A 26,257-nucleotide genomic window follows, 5' to 3' on the forward strand; every position below is an offset into this window, starting at 1 on the left:
AGAGAGAGAGAGAAAGAGAGAGAGGGAGAGAGGGAGAGAGAGATAGACTTTTAAACTAAGGTCAAGGTGGTTTTAATAAGTCTGGACGCTCATATTATTATGGCAGTTACAGGAAGGGCCTTGTGTTGAAATCGATTATATTAGCATATTACCAAATATAGTTGGTATTACGAAAATAAAACATATTGCTTGCCCCAAAATAAACTCCATTACCCAGGCTGCAGCGGGGTCAAGCAAAGATCATACAGGCCTGTCATCTGAAATATTCAAACAGGCCTATTTACAAGTCATTCGTGCTAATTAAAAGCCACGGTGTCAGAGAGGTTAATTCAATATAACCTACAACACAATCAGACTTAATAAAACAAACATAAAAACACAAGACATATATACGAAAATTCCAGCATCACAAATCATTCAAACTTAACCACAACAATCAGCTTCTGAGTTCTTTCACAAAAAATTACACCAATATTGAAAAAGAGAAAGTGAAGACTAAATAAAGACAACACGCATGCTGCAGTAATGAGTGTAAACAATCTGAATGAAACGAATATAAACACCAAACAGCCCAGCTGCTCTCCTGCGTTTTTATTTACAGCTGCAGCAAACCGGGAAATGTCGACACAACACACAATTAATTTACCACAAGTTGCCTATTTTAGTGTGTGTGATGGAATACATCTAATTATTTCTACAAGTTTTTGTTGTTTGTGATTTAAGTAAAGGAAAAAAATAAAATAAAATAAAAATAATAAATAATAATAACAAAGAAATTGCTATATATATATATAAGAAAAATTGAGGCCATTGAGTATCCAGGCCTTCTCTTCTACAACATCTGTATCCAACATCTTTGGACAATCTGTGAACCAAATCAAGCTACAACACATTCACCTACAGTCTAAACACTGTTCATTCAACTAAGTCACAATGAGCAAGTTTTTAAGGGAAAATAAATAAACCGCAGCGCAAACTCTACTTCAAGCTCACAGAGACAATGTGGCACATCTGAACACATGGGGGCGCTCTGCACCAATTCAACAGTGTCACCACAGCGAGGGAGGCAGAGCACACGAATTCATAGACACACACACTCACACACGCGAAATCATACAGATAAACACAGAGGAGAAGGCTGGTGAAAATAACTTTGAAGACATAGTGAGCTTAAGATGAGACCAGGAGCAGGGTAAAAAATATTATTATTATTATGAGTATTATTAATAGTATTATTATTGTTATTAATATTATTATTATTATTCATAATAATACCAACAACGGCAACAGTTAGACTACGGCTGCAGACGCAGAAGTCTCTTTATAATTTTTGTCGACCTGACCTTTCTTTTCTCCGTGAGTCGGAAGAGTTGAGAAAGTTGCGCGGCGCTGCGGAGAGCCTCCAGCTGCAGTAGCACTTCAGTCCCGGTGGAGTTGGCGACACAACCCATAATAGGTCTATCGGAGAGGGAGCGGGGCGCAGCAGCGGACGGGGCCGAGGAGAGGGGGTCTCGGAGCGGCGAGGCGCGCTGCGGACGGACGGTAACGGTTCCCTCTGGCTGGGATGCAGCCCGGCGCTCCTCCGCTGGGTTTACTCTCTGATCTAGTCACCGAGCGCGTCTTTGATGATGATGATGAGTCGCTCTCTCTCTCTCTCTTTCGGACTCTCTCCCTCTCTCTCATTAGTGATTCCCTATTGCCCCTTGGTGCTCTCTCTGTTACCCGTCGGCCACTCCTCCTCGTCTTATCTCCAGCCAAAAGGATTGAGGGATCTGCGGCACAGACCCCTCCCCGCATCTCCGATCCCAGCCGCCGCTCTGACCGCCTGATAAATCTATTATTGATGTAAATGATGGATAAAACAGTCTGACGGTCTTGTACTCACTCTATTACTCTGTCACACACGCACCAGCACGGACAGACAGATAAACAGGCCTAGTATTGATATGTATGTTTAACAATATAATATTAATAATTTCGTTTACTCTCTTACTGTCTGGCCTCAACGTTAACAACTATTTATTTCAGTCTGAGGTCAAGTTTGATTTAAGTGGCGTGAAAACAACAACTTGGTAAAGTTAGATCTTAATATAACTTGGTGGTTGTTGTTGTTGAAAATGTCTCTTTTTATTCCTTTATCATGAAACAGTTTTTTTTAAGGTAGTAATTATTCATATAATATGATTTTTTTCCTCCCTCAAAATCATTTACATTTTATTTGTTGCGAATTAAAATTAGACAGACCCTGCAGGAGACATGATAGGAATATTTGCACTGGAAAAAACATTAATAGTTTATTAAAGATGAACAACATTGCAATATTGTGTCATTTTATAGGCCACGTAATATATCTGCTACTCTGTTTATTTTACAGCTGATAAAATAGCTTGTTAATAATAACACATCTTCCTTCTTTTATGACAAGATTATAGATGAGCAAATATATTTTTTCTTTGTGGAGAATATTGCCAGTAAATGAATAAGGAATTTTTAATTAATATGTTTTTATGTATCTTTATATTTATCTATATCTGTGTGTGTGTGTGTGTACTCTACAGTAAGGCCTACACACACAGACCTGTTTTGACCTCTTCCCATCCCTGTCCAGTGTTCAGAGACAGATGTCTCATTGATCAATGCCAGCCGTAGGGCCCGCAATAATCCCCCACTGTGGCCTCATACACACTCTCTCTCTCACACACACACACACACCAGACACACACATGATCACACAACAGTGTCCATCTATTGATGGATCCATTTGGGGGTAGAAGGGCAGATGAAACAGTGTCGGAAGGGCCTCCACTCCAATCCACAAAAGATGAAGCACTGACAAGAAGGTGGACAAGGTTCATCTTCTTTTCAAACCCCCGTCTCCTGCCCACGCAGCTCACACACACACATGCACACACACTCACACACTCACTCACTGCGCAGTCTCAGCCGTTCATCACTTGCAGCGACTTGGCCTCAGAACCACTGAATGCTCTCGATTTACACACCAGTTTTGGGTGATTGTTGGCAATCTTAATGAATTGGAACTGCTATAGACACTTTCTCTCTCATTCACTCTCTCTCTTTCTCTCTCTCTCCCTCTCTCACACACACACGGTAAACTGTTGATTTGCCTTGTTTTCTGGCCACCATTTAAGGAGCCTGCATATTGAATTAAGAAACTGCAAACAGGATTAAGTGAGAACAGTCGTTTTGAAACAGTCGACTGATAAGAAAATAACACAGCTCACTGCAGAGACTATGCACAAAGCACTAGAACGTTTCTCTGAGACACACACATTGCTTTTTCTAGAACAAAAAAACAACTACTATAATAACTATAAACAACTAAAATATTGTGTCCAGAGCACCTCCGTGCCAAATGTATATAGAAACACATACAAAAAAGGATCTAAATTATTCATGGTCAGGCATACATTTGTTCATCTTACATCATTAATGACAAACAAATAAACAAATGAATTATCCACTTGCTTTTTAAAAGGTTACTCTGTGCATTTGAATTTGCTCTGTGTGCATATTTCCATAAACTCATGTATTGTGCATGCTGATACAAAAAAAAAAAAATCACTGAATAGTCTGTTGAATTATACATTTTAGCACTGAGTGGCTGTATATGTATGTGTGTGCGGTGTTTGTAAATAAATTATAGGGTCATACCTGTGCGCCACTACACCAAACAACTGGTCAGGTAAACAAAAGCAAAGCCATTCTCTAAGTACAAAAAAAACCACAAAATGCATTAAAAAGCAATCGTGCACGTGGCCTTTTCCTGCGTCAGATAATTCTTCACAATTTTCACCAGTGCCCTGATTCTTTCTTTGACATTGTGTGGCAGTGGCAGGGGGCACTGATGTGAAAATCTTAAAAGGATTAGGCAGGTTGGTGTTGCCAGCCAATTGGTGCTTGTCAATCTCGGAGGCCCCTGTGCGTTCCCTCTCTTACTTGGTCCAAGCCCTCTTTCTCTCTATCGGTGAGGCTTAATGTCTGAAGCTTAAATGGCCACACTAGCCTGTCCCCTTGGTGTGACAGAGTGACAGGTGGCAGATCAAGACATGAGGACAGAGAGAGAAGACAAAGACGGCGAGGAACAGGCGGCTCGAGGCCGAGACAGGAGGGGGAGAGAGAGAGTGGTGTAGGCAGGGATTAGGAAACAAATACGAGCAGAGTGACAGGAATGTGGAAACATACACAGGCGAGTCATATGGATGCATTCGGATGCTGTCATATCGCCATCGTGTCTCATGCTCCCGTGCCTCTTGTTCTCCTGTCTCCTGCTTTTGTTTCCTGGGATTTGTTTTGAGCAGACAAGTCTTCATTCTCCTGTGTTGTGTTAAAATCCTGAACTCATTGTTTAGTTATCAAAATTACCCGAGCTGAACTGAGTGTGGGAAATGTGTGTCAAATAATGGCAGAGAAACACCACTGGTGTTTCATTTGCAGAAAGTGGGACAAGAGTCAGCAGCACAGAGCAGAAAAAAGTCGGAAAAGTAGCGAGTCTGCAGGACAAACAGAAACATGGAGAAATATGCTAATACACTGCAGCAGTAAACTGTGGCACACACATTGCACGGGGTTGGGGTTAGGGCCTAGTTAAGCAGTTGGGGTTTTATGGGCACTGACTGGGAATCTTTCCAAAAGTATCTGATGCCTTACCGAAGTTTCTTCAGAGAGAGTGAGAGTGAGAGTGAGAGAGAGAGAGAGAGAGTAAGGATGGGGCAGAAGAAGCAAGAAGGGAGAGAAGACGACTGGGCCTTGGATAATGGTTATTATGGGACTCCAGAGTGTCAGGCTATTCTTCAGCCTCTTTACATGGGTCATTTCCTAACAGCACTGGCAACTGGCCAAGCCACAGCCACACAATAGAGCCATTCCTTGGCCATTACCAGCGTGCACATTTTGCTGCTACCACACACACACACACACACACACACACACACACACACACACACACACACACACACACACACACACACACACACACACACACACACACACACACAAGGGTCAACTCTTGGTGGACGGGAAGCAATAACAGCCACTCCCCCCCTCACTCCTCGCTTCTTGCAACAACTTGATAACTCGGTCTTGTTTCCCTCTTCATACTTGGACAACAAATCCAGCTGGGACGTCTCTAAAGATGTCACTCACCTGGTCTCCGGTGAGGTGACAGGCGCTGAGGTTCTGCTCCTCAAATGACGGTGCAGAGCGGACGTATTTGAGCCAGCTGTTGCTGGTGGCGTCCGGGCCTGTGTCCAGCGCAAACTTGACGTTGCCCATGTCATCCACCACCTGTTGGAGAAAGACAAGTTAGACCAAAATAGGGAAAAGAAAACATTTTCATGGCAAACAATTATGTTATCGTCTGGTAATGTTGTAATGCGAAAGTATTTCTCACAGTGCAACTTTCCAAGAAGCTTCTAGGAAGATTAAAATGTAAAATTTTGAACTGGGCACATTTGGGGGTAAGAAGGCAATGCCAGGAGTTTGATGTTAGTCAACCTTTAGACACACGGAGGCAACATGTCAGTGGGTGTTAGGGCCACCTAACCTTGTTAATCCCAACAGCTTGAAAAGGAAAGAGGGAAAGGAGAGGGGAGTAGACAAACTGTGGCCTCTTTCACTTGTCTAAAGACTTTCTCTGGCACATATTGATCACCTTTTGTAACCCCTACACCCCCCTGAGACTCCGAGAGCGGGTTTCATGTTACGTGCTTTCACAGAGAATGAAGGAGGATGGAGATAGAAGTGAAGAAGGAAGAGGAGGAGGAGGAGGAGGAGAGGAAGAGAAGAGGGGCTTATTGTGGAGCGAAAATCAGGAAGAAATAACAAAGCTTTATGTTTTGCTGAAGAGAAAAATTGAGCCTCAGTCTTCACAAAGTTGGAAATTAGGAATTGTGGAGGAGAACAAGTACAAGTTCTAAGATTTGATAAAATAACACCCAAATATTTTCTAGATAACAATTAGAAGTTCATAACAAGAAAAAAAAAAGGAAAGCAACAGTTTAAAAGGACAGAAATGTTGTCTGTTGTCTTCTGCTTCTGCATTTGTATGTGTGCATTGTCATCTAGTGTGTGTGCTGGAGTGTGATGGTTCTGGGGAACACGGGGGTGGCTCCGCTGAAAACCCCCTGAACCCCCTTCACGGAGCCGGGGTTGAAGCTCCAATTTCTCCCCCCACGCTGCATGTAATACTGAGCCTGTGTGAATCCTCCAGGGAGAGGTGCACTGAGACAGAGCAACTCCTCTAATTACAACTCCCAATCAACCTGGCCCGAGTTCAGCGCTGACCTCTAGCTCGACTCTCTGCGCTCCTAATCACAGTCAAATGTCTGCTGAAGGAAATCAAGGTGTGATGGAGAAGAACCAACAAACCAACTGACGTTTTTAGATGTGCCAGGTTCGTGAACTCCACTAACTGGCAGCTTCTCTAAAGGCATGGCGGTGTTTTTCTCCCCAGCTCGTAAAGTGTGAATGGTCATGTTCTTGTTGTCTGGTCGAGCGCATGCGGAAGGTGTATTTTTGCGGGTGGGGGTGCAGGTGCCAAGTTTGGTGAGTAAATATATATGTAAAGGATCTGGTCGGAGGTGTGGAAGAACTGCCGTGTTCTTGTTTGTATGAATACGGTAACCGTTCGAGGCCAACGCACGATTGAAGTAACAGCTTGAGGTAACGGCAATGTTGTGCTAGTTTTGAGCCAAGGTGTGAGTTTACCCTCTTTGCAAACTATGCATGCTTTAAGAATAACAATGCCTAAATGGCTAAAAATAATGAATACAACCTAGATTTATGTTGAAAATCTCTGGTCCTGAAATAAAAAAAAATGTGGCTACTGCTTATGTAAATGTATTTGCTGATTGTGAGAGTGGTAAAAGAGACTGTTTATGCAAATGAAGTTCTTCTTGTTATGTTTCTTTTTTTTGAATATCACACATAGATACTCAGAAGCAAATAATGTGAAAACATCCACTGGAGGAGTTGATGAAATAAAACTGGATCTATATTTATAGCTGCGGCCTCTTCTTCTTCCAGTTTATAACTTAAAACACTCGGCTTGATCGAGGCCAGGCTTTTATTTATGTGTGAAAACACTCACTGAAAACTAACCAGGCACACACTTTCAAACATACACACACACACCACCCAAAATCTTTTTCTGCAGGTGGGGGAGTCAGAGCGCACTTGTCACAGCGTTGTTGGGGAGCTGCGACAGGTATTTCGAACAGGTTTTATGAACACATGGAGAAGAACTGAGATCCAGGTGCAGTAAAGGTGGATTATTCCCTTTTTTACAGGTGTGTGAAGGGAGGTGGGGAAGTTTAACTCTGAGCAGACTGACATATGTGTGAATACTGCCAAACAACCATATAGCATGGTAGTATTCATACACACACACACCCACCCCCCAACACCCCTCCTCCCTTCTCTACACACACCCCAGGGTCTGATCATAGGCGTAATGAGCAGCAGACCTGAGTGTGTTGTGTGTGTGTGTGTGTGTGTGTGTGTGTGTGTGTGTGTGTGTGTGTGTGTGTGTGTGTGTGTGTGTGTGTGTGTGTGTGTGTGTGTGTTGTCTGGGAGGCCTGCTAACACCCTGTCTCCGGGTGGAAGCCTGATTTATAAGGCTTCAAATGAGGTGCAACAGAGAAGGAGAGCCAGAACAAGCCCACGGCTGATTGTTTGTTTATTTACCTTTCTTTTTCAGCCCCCCACACCCCACCCAGGCCCCCCACCCTTCCCTCACCTCCTCCCTACGTCATGTGGGCCAGGAGGACCTGGCTGAAAATCATCGGTTCCACGTGCGTTTCAACAAAACAAAAGCACACCTGACTACTTCTCCCATAAACCTCTTTCCTTGCTCCATCTTCACATCAGATGCTGAAGGAGTGAAATAGAAAATAGACTCTTTCTCATTCTGCTCATCCATTGACTCCCATCATTTACTGAGCCCACTCCTCTGCAGAATTAAAGAGTACTTCTGTGCAATCTTCTGACAATCATTCCTTTCAGTAATAATTGTTGTAATCTGGGAAACAGGGTGAAACTGCAAAAAAAATAAGAAATTTTGACAATAGCAGTTCAGTGATCAAACAGCTTTGAAACAAAAATAAGCCTGTAGTTGGCCAAACTCACTGTAGAGAGAAAATTAAAGTGAAGAATAAAGTTATTACTCAAACTGCCCATTTTTAACCTCAGCCACTGTTCACAGATTGATTTCCTGCTTCGACTTTGTTCAACAAACTCCTGCAGTTAGAAGCACATTGTTTTTCGTGTGACAAGTGTGAGTGTGGTCACTTTTGATTTCACATTCAAGAAGATAATGGTTAAATAATAAATAATGTGGTTGACCTGTTTGTTTCTTGCCCTGTCACGCCTTGTTGTGATCATTTCTAGATCTCCTTGAGTACAGATTTAGATAATGACAAAACTTATGACACAATTAAAATTTCAAAACAGTCATCCTTTTGATGTTCATTCATATTTTCATTCACAACAACACTACATCACTAACTAAAAATGCATTTAAATAGTTTGATTTCAGAGCTGGATCTAGTTTTTTTTTTTTTTTTTTTTTTTTTACTTAACAGCACCAGAAAGTAACTCATTTGACACACACGCACGCACACACGAGCACAGACACAATGAGACTTCAGTCAAAGAGAAGCGCCTCTGAGTGGACAGGATGCAGGGCAAACTCCACAGGAAGCTCTGATAAGAGCACGACACTTATATCGCTCCTCACAACACAAAGGGGAACCTTTGACAGCTAGGAACCTTTAATGGATGTCTCGGCATGCCTTCTCCCCCGCCAGTTATATCTGACGGATATGTGTGGTGCGCAGGGCTGAATTAGTAGAGAGAAGTTTCTTGTATGAGTAGACGTTGGTGACAAGGTACATATTATTTTCTGTTTGACGGAGGGCAGAAAATGGAAATGACAGCTCAGAGCACAGTGGTGATTGTGATTTTGATGTGAAATGGAGATAGAAGCAGACTTACAGCATGTGAGACAGAACTGTTAGGTTATTGTGTGTCTCTGAGGGAATATTTTTATGAAGTGTGATCTTACTGCTTTGTTACGCTGTCTTGGGTTTCAATGTGTGAACACACCCTAGTTTGCATGAATTTGTATACATATGTGTGATAGAAAAGAGTTGTTGCTTTCATACAGTTTTTTCTCAGTCCCAAGCTGTGAAAACGATACAGACATAATCCTGACATGTCTTTTAATGATTTTCACGTCAGAGAAAAGACAAAGATTTGTTTGTTACCTTTATCTTCAGTGAATTCAGCAGAGAAATAAATGATCAGTGATTTGTTTTGCCCTTTTCTCACCAGGAGATATCAAGACAGGCAACAAACTGTGTGCGGTCATCTGTAAAAGTAAAATAAATGTATTTTCTGGATTTAGCTAGTGAAATGTTCCATAGAGATATATAAAGAGGTAAAAGTTATCTGACAGATCCCTCTGTAAAATAGGAAAGCAGGAGCATGAACATGTTGAGAGAGGACTGCCTCCTCCTCCTGGTTCTCCAACTCACATCCTGGGCAAGTTGCCCACAAAGGAAAACAGGTTGTTTCATAGGGAAAGAGTAAAGAATGGGGGACTAATTGACTTTCAATATGCATAGCTTTAATCTATCTACTGTAGATCAAGAATATGTGACAACACGGTTGAGGGAAGGAGGGTGCTCTTCTTCTTGAGGCCGCTAGGGGGCAGCCTGGAATGAGAGCTCTGCAGGTAGGAGAGCAGAAGTGGAAATGAAACCTCTTTCCTTCTCTGCAGCTGTATACACACATATACATGTAAAAACACAAGGCCAGGGTGGTTGTAGACAATACACATGTTGGTAGGCAGAGCAAGTATTCCATACACACACATGCACATGCAGGCACTCACACACACAGACAGATTCAGTTTTACACTGACGAGAGGGCCAGTCATGGAAACAGAGTAGTGACAGTGACAGATTGAGTGGCTGTGAAGTGGGCTGCGGAGCTGGTTGTTAGAGGTGTTGCAAATTAAGGTGCAGGATGACTAACAAGAAATAAAGAAGTGTGTGTGAGAGTGTGTATCCTTTCTGGAAAAGGGTCTGTTTCCAGTTGGGAGGCCCCTTAACATGCAGACACACACATATACACACAGGCGGACTAATAAAGCGGCTGACAGAGTACAGATCCCCACAGCCCCCTCTGTGTTTGTGCACATGCACATGTGTGTGTGCGTGTGTGTATGTGCCTGTGTGTGATGGATGGGGGCCTGCAGAGATGACCCTACCCTGCCACATCACTCAGCGGTCTAAATGAGTGTGTGTGTCTGTCCACGTTGGTGTGTACGTGTGTGTTGAAGTGAGAGGTGGACAGGCACACAAGGGGTCCTGTCAAGAAACCCTCTCTTACAGAGCAAGAAGAAAAAAGAGAGAAAGAGAAAGAGATATTGTTCACAATTTAATACATTCAGAGATGATGATGATGTGAGGGCAGTGAAGAAAGAGATGAAAGAAGAAAGATGCACAAAGAAATTAATTTGAGTTGGATGCTACATAATTTCATTCTACTTTGGACTTGTTTTATGGTCTTAATGACAATAAAGTGAAGATTCCCTTACATCAGATTATTTCTATGCTTGGAAGCTAGCCTGGTGGGGGGTGTTTGTGGGCACATGTACACAGAATGTGAAACTGCCTATCACCTTTTGTAAACTGATGAAAACAATTATTTTCCTTTATGGAGCCCATGTGGTAGAGAACAGCATACATGTCCTGCTGAAGATTTGGCTTTTATTCAAACATATTTAATAATTTGTATCAAACTTCACAATCATTTATCTGTCACATCCTTAAATTTCAGACATCAAATAATTTCAGTCAAAATATGTTGAGTTCTAATAAAGGGAGTTTGCAGCAGAGCCATAGAGGACCCATACTGTGAGTCTGGATTGGGCCTTTAAAAATAAGTATGTGGTGTGTGCGTGTGTGTGTGTGTGTGCAAGAGCTATTACTGATTCTGGTAATAGTACACCTGTGTAGCCATGTCTGGCAGTCTAATGACAGCTAAAGAGGAAACAGGCTGTAAATCCACACACACACACACACACACACACACACACACACACACACACACACACACACACACACACACACACACACACACACACACACACACACACACACACACACACACACACACACACACACACACACACACACACACACACGCTTCCTTTTATCAAGTCAAGAGGCCTTGCGTTGGATATCCCATACACTGTGGTCACTGTATTTACTGTGAGGATCACTGTAAACACATGAGCTTTAGTTGTATCACTGGTTATCTATATATACATGCAAGGCGCTGGGCTTATGTGTTGCAGTGTGGGAGTGTATGTGTTGTGTCTGTGAAGGTGAGTAAAGGCGTGTTAAATGTGACCCATTTTATCTGGGGCTGGGCAGCCATCGACATAATTAAAAACCAGGCAGGCAGGCCAGGGAGGGCCTGGGGCCTTGTAAAAGCCATCTGGGTTGTAGTGTGTGTGTGTGTGTGTGTGTGCCTACATGCACTGTGAGTGTCAGAATGTGGCCCGGCTCACTAATGACCTAACTTGCTTGTCTTAAATCAGACTCTCTACAGTCACCGTCACACAGCTATCATTTGTGGCGAGTGTGCATGTGCCACGCTGAAAGCAGCATGTGAAACTCTCCCACACTCATGAAATCCTGGTAAAGTCAAATCTAATTTAGTTTGAGTTAGACTGATCTAACTTCTCCCTTTAAGTGTGATCTTTACAAAAGTTCCCAAGCCGGTGAGAATCGAAGTCGGGTGTTCATTATCACGGTTTCATTTCAGTCGATATGACGGAAGGCAACAGAATGAAGATGAACCAGATTTTGTTTAGCTCCTGGATAATATAATTCTTCACAGTGTGTGTCATTTATCACAAATTAATGATTTGTAATACTAACTAATAAAGATGATTAGATTGGAGTTTCAATGCACTTTGATTCTTTGCAGTTATGACTCGGGTTGCATTATTATACTGTTCTCCATCCAGTTTAAATTCTGCTTTTAAAATACTTCAATAAACAAATTTCAAAGGGCTGAGTTGCTACAACGTCTAATGTAAAAAAAATGTGTAGCTCATGACCACATACAGCATCTTAAGTCAGTCTGCGTTATTTTTAGCTTCATGCCACCATGTCCTCCTCCTCGGCACCCCTGCAGCTCCTCTGAATGAGCAGGTTGCCATGTGCTAGGTTGCCAGGTTAGGGTAACTTAAAACAGGAAGTGTGAGTGCTTTAAAAGAAGAGAGGCAGGGAGTTTTCAGGCTGGACCTCGTTAATGAAATGGCTTTATGTTATTTACAGCCCCTTGTTAAAAGGCTGGATGAGTGTGTGTAAGACTGTGTGTGTGTGTGTGTGTGTGTGTGTGTGTGTGTGTGTGTGTGTGTGTGTGTGTGTGTGTGAGTGTGTAAATGCACATGCTTGTGTATGCTATTGGATATGTTTTGTGTGTATGTGCAGGTGTATGTGCTTATGTGCACGAGTTGCCTGTGTACATGAGTGTTTTTTATGTGTGTGGGTGCAGTAGTTACCATCATGCTATGTCTGTTTTACTGTTGGGCAGCCTGTTACAGACCCGGCTTTATGATATGTATTTAGGGCAATTAGTGAGCAGATATATTGGCTCATTATAGTGAAGCAGGTGTAGTGTAAATGGAGAAATATATGAAGAGTACATCAGGGTCACACACTCTGTCGGTGGCGTTTGAAGGCGAACAGCTAGACTTCCGCGTGTGTGACAAAGAGGAGCAAAAACATTGAATCAGTCAGAACCAGATGCAGGAAACATTTCGTCAAACTGGTCAAAGAAACCCAGCCATCGAGCACGAACATTTATCACATTTTAAAATCTGCTAAAAATAATTGCTAACAGGCTCAAGAGGAGAACAAAGAGAGTGGACCGGTTGATTATTAACTGAGAGGGAATCAGAGTACGTGTTTATTGGCTGAAAACAATGCTAAGTGAGCAGTGTGGTTGTGTATTGGTGCCGGCGCTGTCTCCAGGGAGTCCATACACACGCGCACTTACAAACACAAATGTATACACTGAATTAATATGTTTACAGCCACTGCGTGAGTGTGTGTCTTTTATGAGATTGTAGGAAATGATTTTTCAGGTCTTATTGATTTTACAAGTTTTTGTTAGCAACAGAAGTGAAGCACATTCATCTCCAATTTCACACGTTGTTGTTTAATGCATTGCACAAGTGTGTATAGTAAAGGAGTATACAAATTTGTATTTTGCTCAGTTACACTACAAAAGAAGGGCTCCAAACCAAGACTCCTGGAAAACTTTTGTGTACTGATTTCTAAAATATTTACTGAATGAAAGACTTAAACAGGCACGGACGAAAATGGATTTCCACATTCACGCATATGGGCAATTAGCCCAACTAGCAGGGATATAAAATAGAAATTTCCTGAGCTCAAGCAAAAGCAACTAAATCAATCAAATCTAATGCATCCATGCCAAGAATAATGGCAAATAATAATGAAGCGCGGAAACTTGCATTCAACACTGACATAACTTGACCTCCACTCTATCGACTGACATCGGAAGTGAAACACAAAATGGGACAATTCCTGGAACTGTGCAAACACAAATAAGGAAGCGGTGCTTGGGACAAATTTGTAGAACATGTAACACTATCAATTATTTATTAACACTCGAATAAAGGAATACTTCCTTCAACAACATTTGCTTTTGTGATACAATGGAGAATGATGGAGGGAGAGAGAAGCGAGAGGAGGAGAGACACAGAAATGCAATGACAGAAACTCCTCATTTACAATCATATTTCCAGTGATACAAACCAGGCCACAGGGGTTTACAATATGAACTGAAAGAGAATTTTTCCCTGTGCATGTGAGTTCCTGCTCAGTATCAAATCAACGGTGGCCTCCACATTTATCTCATCCACTACCTCATTCCTTGAATCTCAGAGAAGCAGGCTGACACAAAACAGAGGATGTCACGTCTGTCTCCAGCCATCTTCTTTACATTTGACTGCTTTAGTGAATGTTCGGCCTCTTGCGCTGTAGAAAGTTGTAGTGTCCTTGTGTGTTGTGAGATCAATGAGTTGGCGGACGTCAAAGCGCTGAGACGAGTACAAACGTAGACTCTGTGACGTTTACGGCGTTTCACTCACACTACAGAGACACAGTACGCTGCACAGTTACACTCCTCTTTATTCTCTGGGCTTGTAGTCATCCCCTCTTGGTCTCACCCTATCATCACCGTTTCTCCACCTGGGGTTTTACAGGAGGTTCGTATTTGAAAGCCCAAATCGACAAAAATGCATTGTGAGGTAAAAAACAAGCTTTTCTCAGCAGCTGGCTGGGGCGGCATGTGGCAGAACCCCTGTGTGGCGGCGGGCCTGCGACTTATTGGAACCATCTGAGCAGAACTCTTTGTTTACTGTAACAACCAGACTCCACTTTCTCCTCTCACTGCCTCCTCCTCCTCTCTCCTCTCTCTTCTCTCCTCACCTGTTGAGACTGGCTTTACTCCTCAGTCTCATGATCTAGAATCCCACATTGATCAATTAGAGAAAGAGTTCACTGTGTAGCACCGGGACTGCGACTCCTTCTCTTAAAAAACATGCAGCTGTGAATACATCAGTCTAATCCTGGGATATGATACCCTGACTTTTTTGTAAATTCCAGAGACAAATACTATGTTATAGTCAAGCCAAATGGTATCACATAAAACCCAACCCAGATTAAAGGGATCTTCACAGAGGTTTGAAAAATGAACTTATGATAAAGTAATAATACCTCTTTTTTATTATTTTAAATCAATGACTGCTAAATATGCAGATCATTAGAAACAACAGCTGCTGATTTAAACAAGATGAAAGTTTGACAAACTGAATCATTATTGCCTTATTAAGGAAAAGCAGCCATTTTTTTTATTTTTAATGCAGCCTGCCTAAACTATCCAGTGTGGTTCTCCATTTGGTAAAAATAAAAATATAAAGCACATTTAAACTTCTGCCCAGTAGGATTAGCTGTACCCAGAGGCATAGGTGATGGTAAAAGGCATGTTACTCTCCTCGAACAGGATTAGCAGAATATCTGGCTATTCTCATCTCTACTAAAGGATAATTTAATGTGTGCGCTCTCATCTGTGCTCTGTGTGTGGCTGCTGAACATACGGTCTACCTATTTGAGCATGTGTGTCTCAGTCCAACATCAGCCTCTACGTCTTTCTGCACACACACACACACACACACACACACACACACACACACACACACACACACACATGTGTCGCTGGCCCTCCCCGCCTGTGCCTTACCAGCGACTGAGACAAACCAGGACAGGAGGACCAATAAAGCTTTCTCTCTCTGAGTGTCGGGACTGCTGGTGAGAAGGAGAGGAAAAGACCTATTTCACTGTTGTATAAACCATTGTTTCATTTCCACACTTCTCTCTCCCTCTCTCTGCTCTGATATTTCACAGGGTTTTTGGCCCCCATTCAAGTGTGAACACAATACAGCTATTGAGATCATGGCTCACACCTCCTGGCCTGAGCTGGGCTCTGCACTAGCTTTAGCACCCGCAGCTACCACTTCATACTCAAACTGCCACAAGTACCCACCCTCCACCCCTCCACCCCAATTTTTGTTTTGACTCAGGAAGCAGCACAGACAGACACACCACCACCCCTGCAACCCCCTGTGCCCTATCCCCCATCTTGTCATATTAACCTTCACCCTAACTCTAGCTCTGGAGGGCCCCAGTGTGCAGGTAATGCATCCTGATTGACCACCGCAACCAAGAGGCCCATATATCCAACTTTTAATTAAGAGCGCTCATCCCTTCTGAGAGAGAGAGGGAAATGGCAGAATAGGCCGGGGGTAGCAGTGTGTGAGTGTATCATGGATATGTGTGTTTTTGCAGAAGAGCCCTGAAGCCATCTGGTTTGTGTTAGACACATTATTAAGAGTGTGTCAGTGGCCAAGGCCTGGCTGATGGCTATCAATCTGCCCTTTAATGTATGACGGGATATATGGAGGAATGGATGGATATGGGCCCCCCTCAGAGAAGCTAATGGCTAAACGGATGCATTAAGGTGATTGAGGCCCACGGTGGAGATGGGGCCCATAGCGGAGCTGCACAAGAAGTGCTTGAGGGCCGTCTTATCTCTATGGCCTTGAAGCTGTAGGGAACCGCAGGACAGCTGTTGTGGGGATGGATGAACAGAAGGATGGAGGGAGGAAATAACAGCAGAGGAAGGGAGACAGATGGGCAAAGTGTAGTGCTAACACAACAGGAAATCTCCAGGAAAACATACACATGGTGTTGAAATAATCAGCCACTGAAATAATCTCACTGATGAATAATTTAGGTGACGTCAGGAAAAACAAGCAACTTGAAGACATGACAGAGATTTAAACTACTGACTGTGATTTTATACACTAGATTATTACTACAAGAGTTTCATCAGATGAATCCATTAAGTTTTCAGAAATCATACAGGACGCTGAGTAAATCTGTGATTTGCGAGAGAGAAAAAAAGGGAAGAAGGAAGAGAGAAGGAGGAGACAGAGAGATAAATGAGGAGGAGGAGCAGCTGTTGACACAAGCCTTCTACTCCCTGTCAGATAAGAGATAACTGGGCTGCAAGTGTTTAGACACACCATTATAGTGTCATCAATCACACACACATACAACACACATACACACGGACAGTGTGAGGAGATGGAGAAGGATTACCGGGGGTCCGGGGGGGGGGGGGGGGGCATATTGCTCTATTACTGCTTCAAGCATGCACAGTATTTTCTGTATCTTTACAGCTCTCTCTCTCTCTCTCTCTCTCTCTCTCTCTCTGTCACGCACACACACAGTCCATTTCCATAGTGTATCTGCAAACATACAGCCAGAGCACAGGCAGCAGTCCCTGATCAAACTGATTTGATTTGCTCCTCTCAGTGTTAAGTCACAGGTACGACACATGCCAGTGCTGCAGAGGTCAACTACTGGTGCATGTGTGTGCATAGACACGTGCACGGACTGCGGGGGTTCTGTGTGTGTATGTCTATTAAAATGTTTTGCACAGTCATGTGTTATTCATAACCTGTTGTTTCAGCAAAGAAAGATAAATGACTAAATGACATGAATAAATTAATGGCACACAGCAGCACAGTCACAGGTAGATACAACAGAGTTGGGGCTGGGTACAGGGGGGTCATGAAGGACAGAGAAAGGGCACAGGCCCAACTTCAACTCCCACCTGGAAACTTCTCATTAAAGCTCAAACGGCCCACGGCGTCCGAGTTGCCATTAAAGTCACACCAGCAAATAACAATGACTTTCAAACTATCCTTTGACTAATAACGCTGCCATTACAAGTTACTCATGGCTTTGTAAAGATCAAAAAAACTTTTCGAAGTGGTCCTGGGCTCCCCGTGGTCACATTAAAAGCTAAGGCATAATTTGGCCATTCACTAACAACTCTAGCAGAATGCTTCCCTCAAGGAACACAATCAGGCATAATTGGCCAATCAACATTGGGAACAAACACAACAATATACCTCACACAGTGAGGCTATTGGATACAGTCATGTGGACTGTGACCTAGGAAAATAAAGAGGGAAAGGGTGCAACACAATATCACTGTTAATCTCTATAAAAAATACAGTATTTACTGCATAAAGGTTGGACAGTCACAAATATCATACAACTGTGTTTGCTCTTACAGCATGTAGATGCATGGGTACGGTGCTGCACTTACATGTGGATGTGAACATTTCTATTGAGGGGGTATCAGCATCGGATAACATGCATGTCTATGCAGTCTCATGATAACCTGTCGTATAGTATTCAATAACATGTCAATATTTGAAAACAGTGAGCAGGGGAGAGAAAAAATCAAATCTTTCAACTTATAACGATTTTTAAGGTTTTTGGTTCCGCCTTAGTGTCAGTCGAGTTGTTGCTTTGAAAACCGATGAAGTAAACGCAAAACTTCACTGTCGTTTTCATTTTGAGTCGCTGAAAAGTCTGTGATTTGGAGCTGTGAGCATTTCACCCCACAAGAGAGAAATTAACAATAAATCTGACACCAGCGACTACAAGCTGATCTATGAGGCAGTTTGAGCATGATCGATAACACTGAGGACACTTAAGGTGCAACGGGTCATCGCTCAGCACTTAGACATCATTATCTATTATTGACTGGCCATCGATCGGTTCAGCCAGAAAGAGTCAATACAAGAATAACAGCCTTAATTTGATAGACTTTGTTAAGTCAGTCAAAAGTCTTTTAATTTAATGAGATGAAAGAAGAAGGTCCTTTCATGCTGGGTGAAAAAAAAGAAAATTGTCCTCCTTGGTGGAAGCTGTACATTGATTTGGCAGTATTTCAGTATTCGGCATCATGAACACGCACTTCTGCATTTTGAAACCAAGACAAATTGAACAAAATGGACGTCATTTACGTAAACACATCTGTGTTTGTGTATGTGTGTATTAAAGTGGGCTTGAGCTTGTTAGTTGTACTAATTACTCCAAACAGCACAATGGATCTCTTTAGCCCGAGGGGCGTATTCACTATGACCTCCCCATGTGCTGGAGCTCAGTGGTCCTGGGGGGTATTTAGGAGGTAAACATGTTGACTGCACCTCTACTTCGCCATACCGCCATCCATTTACTTCCCCACACGTGCAATTAACGAGCCACTGGCTAATTTGGGGTTGGTGCATATATGTAAATGAAAGGCAAACAAAAGGAATGGGTGATGGATGACAAGAAAGGGGGCTTGGGCATGGTCCATGTGGGACACTTAGCACCATGACACTAATTAAAAAGCCATAGCACTGTGAGCGCTGAGGTAACTCATTAGCTGCAACCTGCTTCCGTGCCACCCGGCGCAGTGTGCAAATGCTAGCTAGTCGTGAAAGAAGGAAAGCCACACAGAGAAAGAGAAAAAGTAAGAGAATGATGGACTTGGGCATTGTGCTTGAGTGAGGGGTCCGTGTGGGCATATAAGCCTGGCCAAATTAGCCTGCTTGCATTAGCCCTCCTGTGCCATTACCCATTAGTTTAGTGCAGGGGGTAGCAAGCTGAAGAAAGGTTACCATAAGCATGGCAATTAGGGCTATAATAGGATAAACAACAACCTGGCCGATGGAGGGAGTGAAGCAGAACACAGTGTAGGGAATGATTATAGAGGCTGAGTGTGTGGAGGTAGGTGACTTTAGCTATATTGATCTGTGGCCCTGCGGTGGTGGGAGCTGAAAGTGGCACCCACTGAGCCTGCATGGCTTCTCTGCTCAGTGGAGACAATACCTGCAGACACACACACACACATGGATGTAGTGTATATGATTTGTGCGTGTACAGTACAGTACAGTGATGAAGTCTGTGTGAGTGACCTCTCTCCACCAGTGTCTGTGCCCGAGGTTTGTTTCTCCTCTGGCGATTCATTTCATCTCAGTAGGAATCGTCACGGTCTTTCCCCTGCTGCTCTTTATAAAACGCAGCCATCTCCTAACATTTACTTCATCATTTAACAACAAAACCTTCAAAAATACAATTTTCATTGAGGAGGACTAAGAAAAAAACAAAAAAAACAGGAGGGAGAAACCGGTGATGTGAGATCAATGGTGCAAAAAATTGTTTTTATCGAATGCTGCGTGGCTCACATTTCCTGCAGACACAGATAAGAGAATGGGAGCGAGTAGACCCTTCGGTGCGTTAAAGTGTGTGTGGTTGTTTGGGTGAGTGAGAAAGGGGGAGGGACAAGAAAATAAATGAGATTATTGATGTTACATGTCAAATATAATTGCTGAGATTTGAGCGGAGGAGGAGAGGCTAGGCTGATGGGCTTGCTGATCCGTGCAATGCTTCATTTGGGCGAAAGGCCAACAAGTCACTGAATTTGGATTGTGACCTCAGGTGTGTGATATTGTGTGAGGAATGAGCTCAGCCGCACACCTACAACAACCTTTAAACTTTAAATACACACATGAACACACACATCTCCGGCTTGCATGTCATAATGCCAAGACAAGGTGTCAGAGTCACAGTTTGTCAGTATGTGTTAACGTTTAGGTCTTGTCAGAAAAAAAAAAACTGAATGAGCGGCTTACATGGAATCTTATTTACATAGGTGATCAAAGAAAATCCTTATACAAAAGATGAGAATGACACATATTCAGACTACCGGTATATATTGGATGCCTGGCTTAGTGTTGCTATATTACATTAACCTTTAGAGACAGAATAAAATCCACAGTTTCCCAGAGGTCTTCTCATTACACCCGATACAAGTGATCATCTCTTCTCAGTTTAAAACTTAAAACTAATGAACTACATGAGATGAAATCGATACAGCAAAAGTTTAGATAAAGATAGATAAACAGATGGATGAATGGATATGTGTGTGTGTGTATATGGATATGTGTGTGTTTTGGATAGCATACAATGAGAAGTCCTATAGCTGGTGGCTGCAGTCCCAAAGAGAGAGATGGTCAGAAAATGTATGAAATTAGAGATCATCTGTAAGCCAAATGGACATCTGGCCTGTAAGTGTGTGTGTGTGTGGGTGTGTGTGTGTGCGCCCACTCACAAAGACACATTCAGAGGTCTTATGGCTCCAGAGAGGCCTGGGCTTCACGATGGAGTCAGAAATCTCATCTCATTCACAAAGCAAACATTCCAACTTTGCAGTGCTTTTCAACACTTTCCACTAATTCTGCTCATTTCCAGCGTACATCATCTTCATAAGTAAACAGCTGCTTTCTCCTGGAGGAAAATCTCAAATCCTGACTTATCCCGCTTAAAAGGTAACATTTTCCAGCTCAGTGGCCAAGATGGCCCTCTGGCTCTATCATTATTTAAATGTCAAATGTCAGCATCAGCCCAAGGACAGTGTGCTCCTTTGAATAGAGAGTTGTGTTTGTGGCAACAGAGGAAAGTTATAAAGAGGCAACAGAGAAGATGGGAACAGTGTCTGACGTTTGACATAACACAAGCAGACTGTATATAAGCAGAAAAACAAAGACATATGGGAGCATTCATTAGATAAATATACTGTAATTGTGACTATGTGATGTACAACCACAGCACGCGCACTGACTGCTGTCACTGAGGATGGCAAGTTCTGCTTTAATTTGTCATTGTTTGTATTTTGTAACTAAAATGAATATATTTTCTAAAAAGCAGATTGAGTCAAACTTATTCAGTGTGTCTTTTAAGTCCACACACATCCAAAAACACACAGAACTTTGATACTAACACAACTGTTGGCAAATTTTAGCAAGATTTGCATAACTATATAGACTTTACAGAAAATATAGAGAAACTGAAAAGCAAAAGCAAAATAGCTTTAATAATTGGGCCCAAAGTCAATAAAGCACACAGCACATTGATATTTAACTACAAAAGGGAGTACGGTAGACATTGTGTAGTTGATTTGGGGGGCTGCCATCCTCAGTGCAGATAACATCCAATTCTTGCCTTCTGCTACAGTACAGCATCACTGACACTAGAACTTACTGTATCTATTACAATCCATGTAACCCCATAACAAATCAGTTATGCGTTAGTGTATCATGTAGTTTCCTAGCTGTGATCCTCCAGACCTCTCAACACAATGCCAGCTAGTGTAGTACCAATGTATTCTCAGAGCTGGGACCTAATCTTACAAAATACCTTCATCATAGACTTGTATGTTAAATATTACATATACTATATTCAAAATAACACAGTGCCATCCATTATTAGATGTGTAAGATAGTTTTTCCGTTTTTCCACAACCCCTTGCCCGTGGGTTAGGATACATTCCTTTCTTCATATTGCCACAGGAACTGTCCACAAACCTGTGTGTGATTGTGTCTGTGTGGCATTGTGTCTCATTTCCCCCCTGTGTGTATCTCTCTTGAGAGCACATCCTGTCCATCCACTGTTAACAGGCCAATTTGCAATAGGATCCCAAAGGTAGTCATGCCCCCCCCCCCACCTCCCCACCCCCCTGCCAAGTGTTGCATATTTTCTCGCTGACCGTTTTATGGCAAAATCTGTAAAATAAGCTCAGCACCTTGGCCTTGAATTCACGCCACCTCCCATAAATACTGAGCTTATGACAACAGGGCATTAAGGGTCAAGGCAGATTAAAGAGGGCGGCACTTGCCAGAGAACATCTTCAAGGCAAATGGTTTTGTTTGATTTCTTTCATCCTCTCTCAGTGACTAATTCCCGTTTTACTTGCAGTATTCATGCACACGCTACAAGACTATTACAGCTATATTTATAGTGAGTAGTAGTTGTATGCCAGCAATTGTGTTTATGGATATAAGTGTTGCATTTTAGACTTGGCAGATACTATGTATTCCCTCAAACTCCCTCTTCTCTCTCCCCAGTCCCCACCTACCTCTTTCTCTGTCCACAAACACTCCACCCTCCCTTGAGTGCGTGTGTGTGTATTCAGATGCTGTGGAGAATGTATCTAATGACTCCGGTGCTGCCCTATCAATCAGCAGCCTTGTGTGGATAGTGAAAATCAATGGTTCCACACAGAGCCTACCTGAGGTCCCCCACACTTCATTTGTCATAAACACTCAATACGTCAATGAGCAGAAACTACAACACATTTCAGTCAGGAGGGTACTGCCGAGCATGGTGGGTGTAAATCTTTTTGGTGTTTTCCAATGATTGTGAACTTCTCCATTTCAAAGCAGCTTTGTGTCGAGTCAAAGATCACCTATTCACGTCTGCGGCTGTAGTCTTTCTTTCATTTATAATTCATGCATGCATTCTCTTTGTTTCTCTTTCATGATCCTTCTTTGATAGATTCAGTTTTTCTCCTTTTTTTTCTCTGTCCACATTTCTCCCTCACTTTCTCTCCTTCCAGTGTCCAGCCCTCTTCTCTCTGGGTGCTTATTGACATTTCCCTGCTAACCTTCTCTTTTACGCTCACCTTAATGTGTGCTGCCTTATCAGATGCGCATGTGGTTTGGAGTTTCATTCGACCTCACTCCCTACTCTCCTCCTTTCCTCCAGGTTATTCATCCCTTCTTCCTGTGCTCTGAAAGTCAAGCTTCCCTTTACAAAACCCCTGCAGTCTTATCTGGGAGACCCCGCGACCCCATAGTCATTGCAGCGGCCAGTGGGAGAGAATGGAGACCACATCTCCCGTGGGAGGGGGACAATGGGGCCAAGGTGTGTGAGTCTATGTGTGTGTGTGTGTGTGTGTGTGTGTGTGTGTGTGTGTGTGTGTGTGTGTGTGTGTGTGTGTGTGAGTGTGTGTCATTAGGGCAGCGTATTTACTGTCCAAACATTTGCGATAACATACATTGGTGCAGCAGTAGACTCCAGTACTCTTGGGACACTGTCAATGATCCTCAACATGAATGTAACAGAAATTAATGCTGCAACAAAAAATTACTTTTTATTATTAATCTATTGCATTTTTTCATCAAAGATAAAGTGTCAGAGAGACCTACTGCTCCAAAATAGTCCCTAAATAAATTAAATTTACAATGCAACAAAAGGTGTTGCCGCTTTTATTTGATAAATAATGATAATGATGAATCAAAGAAGAAATATTTTCATCAATTTTCTGTTAATCAACTATTAAACGAGTTGATTCATCACCTCAGTATTAATAAGACCACTGACAGTTCATTTTGGTGGGGCCCTCTACACTAACATCTTTATAACACACTCTTGCCTCTTAAGTAATTTTTGGTCATTTGTCAAAGAGCCAAGGAAATGCAGTGACACTGAGCAATGGAATCTCACATTTCCTCCTGTGACCTTTGTTTGTGTGTGTGCATGCTTGTGTTTGTGTGCGCGTGTGGTCTTTGTCACTGCAGGTGCACCACAGCGTACATATCCTACATTCATATCCTTTTTCTATTCTGGCCAAGAGAGTTCCCTAAGGAGAGGAGAGCACCTGCCGCAGAATCACACACACACACAGAAAGAGAGAGAGAGACAGAGAAAGAAATAAAGAGAGAGAGAGAGAGATGTTGATTAATAGAGAGAACAATGGAGAAAATACGCATGGAGGAGCAGGAAAGAAACCAACACCAGAGGGAATATATAGGAACTATAATGATATGAATGGGTATTGAAAATACAATGAACCCCGGAGCTCCACATTGGCTTCTAAATGGCTTCTAAACAAATTGAGAAGTGATCAGTTGCCAAGTAATGATCCAATGCAATTACAGGAATAGAAAATACAAGATTTAAAAGCATAACACATCATAAGAATTGCTGAGATAAGAGACAAAGAGGGTTTAAAGTTTATTTTACATAAAAATCTATATAAATGAAATTATATTAACACTAAGCCAATTTTGGACCTAACAATGTGCTGTGCTAAATGTCTTCATATATGACTATTTAAGGTCATACATTCCAAAATGATGAGATGGGTAGAGATAGAAAGACAGGGCCTGGCTGCCGCTGCTGCTCCTGAGTATATTTATAGGTATTATCATCCACTCTGTAATGCTGGCGATCTACAGTAAAGGCATGCTATTAAGTTACAGCAGTAGAATGACATCACATCAAAACGAGAAGGACAGATGATCAAGACATTACGGTTGCTCGCAAAACTTTTCTTTGGTTGCCCTTTTTGGAAGAAAACATCCTTTCTCCAGGTCTGATGTCAGATCCTTTTGAAAACTGAATTTGGAAAACAGTTATGAGCTCATTGTTACATGCACACCAGGCCAGTTCCTTTACAGCTACCTACCGGGCCTGGATTTATTTATTCTGCTTGACAAGCTGTTTACAGAGTGTTTAAACCTGCTGTTTTCACCCATTCTCTGCCAAGTACACGGTGAAAAATGATCGAGTGGCCACTGACAGAAAAACGCCAGGCTGTGTGATATCGAGCAAATCATCTCTGTTTGAGGGGCACAACAATTTTCTGATTGCAAAGTTTTTGGAACAGTGAAAGGAGTACATTGAAGTACCTGAAGTGCAACTTAGCTGAAAGTTCTTTCTAAAAACAGCAACACTACAGTCTGAAAAGGATTCAAGTACATTATCAGTGCGACTTACTTTTTAGTATGGATCTTTTCTTTAAGAATAAATCATTATTTTTTATAAATCGCACTACAAGAGATAAGCATGGTATAGGCTATGAATAAGTATAGGATAAAACTGACACTAAATAAACAAACACTTATAACTTTGACTTATTACAACATGTAGTATTGTATAGAGTATATGTATTATATGTTCACTGGTTGATGGATAAAAAGATTGTAGTGGTAACTTTTCTCCACAAATATTTTACTGTACAGCATAAAAATGTTCTGTGCCACTTCAGTATGGATGTTTGGGAAAATTTGGGAGCTACATTTGTGCCATGACTGAATCTGACTTGTACAATAAATATGACTATTTCAGTTTTCTGCCGATGTCATCTTGGTAATTTAATGTGGAAATAATAATAAGAAGAACTGATGGTGCATGAACCAGAGCACAATGTCAAATTTCAAGGGTGTGATAAAGTAGTCTCATGCAGGGATTCAGATCATGAGTTAATGACTGTCAGCACTTATGCAATCCATACATTTAACAACTTTACACCTGAAGTTCCTGTCATATATTTAAATGAGGAATGAGGTTTTAATTATTAAAAAATGTAAACAGAAACTATCAATCACTGACAATACCAACACACATAAAGAAAGATAGAAGAATATGAAGATCAATAAGAAAGTGATGGAATAAGAGAGAGAAAGAGAGAGAGGAAGGGGGTGAGAAATTGAAGCAGCATCCTGCAGGAAGTGACAATTTGTGTGTGTGTGTGTGTGTGTGTGTGTGTGTGTGTGTGTGTGTGTGTGTGTGTGTGTGTGTGTGTGTGTGTGTGTGTGTGTGTGTGTGTGTGTGTGTGTGTGTGTGTGTGTGTGTGTGTGTGTGTGTGTGTGTGTGTGTGTGTGTGTGTGAGAGAGTGTGTGTAGTATGTTTCTGCCCGGTGTCTAATGGCGGATAGTGTTTCAGTCAGTGCGCACACAACATAGGATTGTTTATGTTACTGTGGGGACTGATTGATCTGTATTTACTTGTCAATGTTTTTATTTATTGCAATATATGTGTGTCTGTGTGTCACACAGGTACTGTACCTGTCTGCTTACATTCATACCAACATTAGGCTGCCCTTCTGCCTCACCTTCTTCTACTACTACTACTCTCACTCATTCACAGAGTGCAGA

At 42.2% G+C, this 26,257-nt stretch overlaps 1 protein-coding gene across 1 annotated transcript in view; it reads right to left on the minus strand.

Moving 5' to 3' along the window:
* prdm16 (PR domain containing 16) overlaps positions 1-26,257 on the minus strand; it is a gene marked incomplete at its 3' end in the record, with an annotated part of 172,804 nt that overhangs the window by 17,375 nt on the left and 129,172 nt on the right. Inside the window, exon 4 of the mRNA XM_083975148.1 lies at positions 5,167-5,307. Within this exon, the coding sequence (XP_083831274.1) occupies positions 5,167-5,307 (141 nt within the window). The remainder of the gene's footprint in view (positions 1-5,166; positions 5,308-26,257) is intronic.

This window comes from Trachurus trachurus (genome assembly GCF_905171665.1).
Source record: "Trachurus trachurus genome assembly, chromosome: 7".
NCBI classification, from domain to species: domain Eukaryota; kingdom Metazoa; phylum Chordata; class Actinopteri; order Carangiformes; family Carangidae; genus Trachurus; species Trachurus trachurus.